We start from the raw sequence: 7,243 nt of genomic DNA, 5'->3' as shown, positions 1-7,243 counted from the left end.
AAAGATGACGATTCACACATTCTTCAGCTATTTCTCTGCCAAGTTAAGAAAATGATAGTCTAATTTTCTTCATGGAAAATATAGTCATCAGGTGGTTCTCTTCCAGTTAGCGAAAACTTTTTTTCACTAGAGAGTTAAATAGTGCCAAGTTACTATACGTAGTTTTTGAAATATGTGGGTCAAGTGGCTGGTCTTGATGATATTAATCTTTGGATTAATCATTAAAGTATATTATGGTCGATACAATCAATGTTCTGATCCAATTAGGGTTTGACAATCATTGCAATATTTTAGCTTAGATTCAACTACATTCCTAGCCTTTCTTAATCTGTTGAATCTTTAACTCATTTTCCATGTCCAAATATCAATCAATGAGACTATTAAATTCACTCATGATGTAAAAGTCCACTTACTCAGTGCCTGTGGATGATTTCATTAGGTGATTCTCACAAGCCTGAATGAGTTCTGGTGTGAATATAAATGAAGCTGACATTGATTTAAAGATTCACCTTTTTCATTTGGTAAGAAATAAGAGTACTAGCTTATAACTCAAAATAGGAATTTTACCATTGTTTACAAAATGGTATTTTTTCTGCACAAAATAAGTTGCTGTTGTTCAAATGAAAAGTCATCCTTGTAACAGTTTTGATGAGGAATTCTAAATTATAGCAGTTCAACAGTACATTGTTATGGTAACTGTAAGTGTAAGAATCATGTCTAATCCAATGAGTTTAAATTCACCAGCACTCAAAATCAGAGAATGAACACTCAACATGCATATGAAAGAAAAAAAACATCAAAATACAGTTATTTTATGAAAGGAAGTGAACACAAACAACATTAGAGTATTTGTTAGTATGAATTTGAATTGTGCAATGAGATTTTGGAGTTTCGATTTCCATTTTTGTAAACTGGTATCAGGAGGATGAAAAAGCAAGAATAACTATTAAACAATGCTGCAAATACTAACAATGTAACTGACTTCCATTATAAATTAAGATGATTTAACTCTTCATTGTCAACAACAAAACAAGAACAAAGCTGACTTTGGTTATAGTGTAAAATGGATGTTATCAGTTCCATTTGCATTAAACAGAAATGAATATCAAGAAAGATGTGTAAATTGCAGCCGAAATCACATCACCCGTTTGACACTACCTCTTGCCAGAGTGCAGATCATCTCTGACCTGTCTGGGCTCCATTCCCATTAGGTGCTCAAAGTGGTCATAATATGGTCATAAAGTGATTACTTTATGATATATATCCAGTGGCTGAAATCCTAGCTTCAGCTGCTGTACATGTACTTCCGTGCAACACTCTGGCTGTCCACAAACAGAGGATCCACTGCTGCCACTTTAGCTGCTATGAATGAATGTATACAGTGCAAAACTGCAGTCAGATCAGCAAATTCCAATTCCTGCAGGGGAAAAAAGAACAATATACATTATTGGACTATAAGCACAACTGACAATAAAACTAATATTTCCCATCCACTAGCCATAGCATGCAACATTTACTTGCAGGTACATAAATTCATAGCATTATAGAAGATTCTAGCATTTCAGACATCATAATTTCCCTCTCCAATAGTTGGATCTTCACTAAATTGGCTATTATATTTATTTTAGTTACTTAGCAATACAGCTAGAAGTAGGCCCTCCTGGCCCTTCAAGGAAAGCCGCCCCAGCAATCCCCAACAACCGCATTTTAATCCTAACCTAATCATGGGACAACTTACAATGACCAATTATCCTAACCGGGACATCTTTGGACTGTAGGAGGAAATTGGAGCACCAGGGAAAACTCATGCATCCCATGTACAGAGTCTTTACAGAGGACGCTGGGATTGAACTCTGAACTCTGACACCAAAGCAGCCGCTACTCTACAGCGTTTTATTAGTTCTAAAGGTATGCCGAAGTGCTTCAAAAACTTTTAGTACTTTATAAGAATAATCAGTGCAGTTATGTCAGTTGCTATGGCAACCAATTTGCATATAAAGGTGCAACTAAGTCTATGGTAGGTGGTGAGTGAACAAAGAAGAATTCGATGTCACCTATTTGTCTGTTGCAAATATATCTATGACAGTAACACACATCAAAGTTGCTGGTGCTCCTGACGAAGGGTCTTGGCCTGAAACGTTGACTGCACCTCTTCCTAGAGATGCTGCCTGGCCTGCTGCGTTCACCAGCAACTTTGATGTGTGTTGCTTGAATTTCCAGCAACTGCAGAATTCCTCATGTTTGCGTATCTATGACGGTATCAGCAGAAGTCATCACTGCACAATCCTCATGGAGGCTAAATCCCACCTTCACAATGGAATTACACTTCATCGTGTCATGTGGCACTATCACTATGCTAAATGGGGTAGATTGTGAACAGATCTGACTGCTCAGGACCAGGCATCTATGAGGTGCTGTGGGTCATCAGCAGAACTGTACTCAATCACAATCTGCAACCTCATGGCCCAAGATATTCCTCACTTCATGACCACCACCACCAAGCCTGGTTCAATGAAGAGTGCAGGAGGGCAGGTGGGGAGCAGCATCAAATATTCTTCAGAATGAGGGCTCAACCTTGTGAAGTTGCAGGACAGGATTACCTGAACACTAAACAACATAGGCATAGATTGAGATAAGTGAACCCAGAAACAATGGATCAGATACAAGCTCTGCAGTCCTGTCATATCCAGTTGTGAATGGTGATGGACAATTAAACAGCCCAAGGTATGGAGGCTCCAATGTGCAGTGCAACAAAAGACTGCAGAGAGTTGTTGACTAGCCTGCTCCATTATGGCCACATTGCTCCCCATCAGTGAAGACACCTTCAAAAGGGAGTGCTTCAAGAATGTGGCATTCATCACTAAGGATCCTCACAATCTGGGTCATGCCCTCTTCTCATTAATAGCACTGTGAAGGATGTAAGGATACTGAAAATCCACAATCAGTGATTTATGAAGACCTTTTTCTCCTCTGCCATCATATTTCAGAATGGTTCATGATCCCATGAACCATCCTGTTATTTCATTACTTGTTTACTTTTATAATTTATAGTAATTTTATGACTGTCACAAAATTTTTAAAAAATCAAGTCATATAAATCAATTATAATAAACTTGGCACAATGCTGGAGGATCTCAGCAGACCGGGCAGCATCTATAGAAAACAGTAGTTAACATTTTGGGTTGAAACCCTTCATTGGTCCTGCCAAAGGGTCTCAGCCAGAAATTTCAACTGAACCGTCAGTGTTGGGTGTGTGTGTGTTGCTTAGACTTCCAACATCTGCAGATTTCCCCTTGTTTGTGATAAATCTGATTGCGATTCTGATTCTACTCAAACAGGACATAGCAGCCCTCTAGGTCAGCACCCTAACCACCACCATTCAATCATTCCATTACTGATGCACATTAGCAACAGATTTCAACCATCAACAGGGTGCACTGAAACAAAGTCTTCTTTGACAGCATTTTCCAAATCCATGAACTCTACCAGCTAGAAGGACGAGGATGGAAAAAAAGATGGGAACATCGCCATCTGGAATTTACTCTCATCCTAATTGAAAATATATCTCTGTTCTTTTACTGCCACTGGATCAAAGTCCTAGAACAGCATTGTGGGTAAACCCACACCTCAAAGGCAGTAAACGTTCAGGACAGCAACTCATTACCATTTTTTCAAGATCAATTAGGGGTTGCCAATTGAATACAGAATCAGCTTGTGAACACCACATTCATTGCATTAAAAATAATTAAAAGATGATTCTCTAAGCAGAAGGCAAAAGGTAAGAATAAAGGGGATTTTTCTGGTTGGTTGCTGGTGATGCATTGATCTGTGATACTTTATCTGTTAATGATCTGGATGATGGAATTGAGTGCCTTCTGGCAGATTTGTTGATGATATAAAGATGGGTAGGTGGGGGAGCAGGCAGTGTTGAGGAACCAGGGAGTCTGCAGCAAGGGGACTTGGGAGTCCTGGTGCAGGATTCCCTAAAGATTAACTTACAGGTTGAGTCGTTAACAAAGAAGACACATGTAATGTTGGAATTCATTTTGAGAGGACTAGAACATTAAAGCAAGAATGTAATGCTGTGGCATTATAAGGCAGTGGTCAAACCATATTTGAAATATTTTTAGCAGCTTTGGGGTGCTAAAATACCGTAAGACTATAAGGTATAGGAGCAGAATTAGGCCATTCACCCCATCGAGTTTGCTTCACCTTACATCATGGTGATCCATTTCCCTCCCAACCCCATTCTCAACCCATTGAGCCCCCAGGATTAATGATAAACCATAGAAACTGGCAAGGTGTGTCTGAGGGTTCTCGCAGATGAGCAACTGAAAGGAGACATCAATCACGTCTGTAAGAATGCATAAATTCCAATGAATTAGGGCTTGTATGTAATTGTATTTAACTCTCTTCCCATTGTCTCATTCTTGTCAGGCCTTGATAGAAACAGAATAAAGTATAAAATACAGAATAAGGCAGATGAACTTGTAGCACAGTTGCAATTGGCATCTATGATGTTGGGACATCACTGAATCGTGTCTGAAAGAAGATTATAGCTGGGAGCTTAATGTCCAAGGATACACATTGTATTGAAAGGAAAGGCAGGAAAACAGAGGGGGTGGGTGGGCTCTGTTCATAAAAAAAAATGAAATAAAACATTAGAAAGAGGTGACATAGCATCAGAAGGTGTAGAAACATTGTGATAAACCTAAAAAAATTGCAAGGGTAAAAATACCCTGGTGGGAGCTATATACAGACCTCCGAACAGTAGCAAAGATGTGGTCTACAAATTACAATGGGAGATAGAAAATGCTTGTCAAAAGGAAAATGTTACAACAGTCATAAGGGATTTCAATATGCAGGTAGACTGGGAAGATTAGGTTGGTGCTGGATCCCAAGAGGGGAAATTTGAAGAATGCTTATGAGATGGCTTTTTAAAGCAGCTCATGGTTGAATCCATCAATAATTCCTGATTAGATGTTGTACAGTGAATCCAAATTGATTAGAAAGCTTAAGGTAAAGGAACCCTTAGAGGTCCGTGATCATAATAAGATAGAATTCAACTTGAAATTTGAGAAGGAGAAGCTAAAATCAAATGTATTAGTATTACAGTGGAATAAAGGAGCATCAGCGAGGTGCTGGCCAGAATTGATTGGAAGCAGGGATGATGGCAGAACAGAAATGGCTCAGTTTCAGGGAACAATTTGGAAGGATAGATACATTCCAAATAAGAGAAGTATTCTGAAGGCAGGATAACACAACCATGGTGTCACAATGGGGTGCTGGAAACAGACCCAAATGCGAGACACAGACACTGAAGTACAAGGAACAGGACTTGACTAGAGTAGGGATGTGACAGCATACAGGCAAGGAGCAGGGACAAGAATGCAGACTTGGGCTAGGGAAAGCAGAACCAGGACTAGAAACCATGGATTAGGAGACAAGGCATCGACTCCAAGCCCGAGACCGGACAAGGACCCAGAACCTGGGTCTTGCCTTGGGCTCGGACCCCAGAACCAGGCAAGGACACGACATGGCTTCAGGACAGGATGTGGCTGGGGACTAGAGGCCTGAGCTTGGAGGCCGGCTGGGGTCTTGGGTTCTTGAGTCTGGAGCTTGGCTTGGGATCCTCGCGGCTTGGGTTCTTGGAGCTTCTCCTGGGCAGGATGCGGATACTTCACCCCACAGAGGCAAGGACAGGGAGGGACAGACCCAACCGCAGGGTAACAGCAAACAGCCTGCTTATCCAACAGAGGCAAGGGACAGAACCAACCGCAGGGCAACGGCAATCAGCCTGGTTTACCCGACAGAAGCAAGGAACAGGAAGGGACAGAACCAACCACAGGGTAACAGCAATTACAGCCTGGCTTACCCGACAGAGGCAAGGGACAGGAAGGGACAGAACCAACCACAGGGTAACAGCAATTACAGCCTGGCTTACCAAATGGAGGCAAGGACAGGAAAGGAGCTCAGTCCAGGTTGGCTCTGAGTCTTGGGGCAGCCAGCAACCTTGGATGGCTACAGAAACAGCCAAATCCATACCACAAAGACTGCTCCAATGAGTGGCAACAAGGCTCCATGAAGCAGTGGTCCTCCAACCAGGCCTAGAGATCACAAATGGTTTCACTAGCCTTCCATCAGCAGGTTACTCCAAAGGGGACTGCCAAGACAAACCAGCAGCCCACACTCAACCCCAAGGCTACTTATATTCCAAGCCCCAAGATAGAAATCAGGTACCTATGCTTACCTCAATCAAACGAGGGACAGCTGGAAGACCCGGAGTCCTGAGTCCACAGACCAGACCGTGAACTGGAATGCGGACTTCACGGACCGGACCATGACACATGACTGACAGGGGAAGTCAAAGCCAACATACAGTAAAAGCCAAAGAGAGGGCATATAACCAAAGAAAATTTTGTGGAAAGTTACCGGATTGAGATGCTATTAAAAACCAACAGAAGGCAACTTAAAAAGTCATGAAGAAGGAAAAGATGGAATACGAAGGTAAGATAGCCAATAACATTAGAGAGCTTATCAAAAGTTTCTTCAGTTACATAAAGTGTAAAAGAGATGCAAGAGTAGTGATCAGACTGCTGAAAAATGATGCTAGGGTTAAGGAGATGGCAGATGAACTGAATAATTGTTTTGCATCTGTCTTCACCGTGGAAGACACTAGCAGTATGCCAGAGGTTCAAGAGTGTCAGAGGGCAGAAGTGTGTGAAGTTCCCATCACCAGGGAGAAGGTGCTTGGGAAACTGAAAGGTCTGAAGGTAGACAAGTCACCTGGACTAGATGGCCTACATGCCAGTGTTCTTAAAGTGGTGGCTGAAGAAATTGAGGAGACATTCAGGAATCAATAGCCTCCAGCATGGTTCCAGAGGAATGGAAATATACAAATATTATTCCACTCCTCAAGAAGGGAGAGAGGCAGAAGAAACAAAATTATAGGCCAGTTAAATTGACCTCAGTGTTTGTGAAGATGCTGGAGTTGATTGTCAAGGATGTGATTTTGGAGTACTCAGCGACACATGATAAAATAGGCCTTAGTCAGCATGGTTTCCTTCGGTGAAAATCTTGTTTGTCAAATCTGTTGGAATTCTTTGAAGAAAGTAAAAGCAGGATAGTCAAAGGAGAATTGGCGGATGTTGTGTACTTGGATTTTCAGAATAGTTTTGACAATGTGCCACACATGGTGCTGCTTAAAAATACATGAAAGATACTAGCATGAATAAAGCAGAGA

The 7,243-nt window shown here is 41.4% G+C and overlaps 1 protein-coding gene across 1 annotated transcript in view; it reads right to left on the bottom strand.

Annotated features, from left to right (window-relative positions):
• Window positions 1–1,285: 1,285 nt before the first annotated feature.
• sntg2 (syntrophin, gamma 2) overlaps window positions 1,286–7,243 on the bottom strand; it is a 292,569-nt gene continuing 286,611 nt past the window's right edge. Inside the window, exon 18 of the mRNA XM_072280480.1 lies at window positions 1,286–1,417. Coding sequence (XP_072136581.1) covers window positions 1,286–1,417 — 132 coding nt within the window. The remainder of the gene's footprint in view (window positions 1,418–7,243) is intronic.

This window comes from Mobula birostris, chromosome 2 (assembly GCF_030028105.1).
Source record: "Mobula birostris isolate sMobBir1 chromosome 2, sMobBir1.hap1, whole genome shotgun sequence".
Lineage (NCBI taxonomy): Eukaryota > Metazoa > Chordata > Chondrichthyes > Myliobatiformes > Myliobatidae > Mobula > Mobula birostris.
This window is presented reverse-complemented; position numbering and strand designations above follow the sequence as displayed.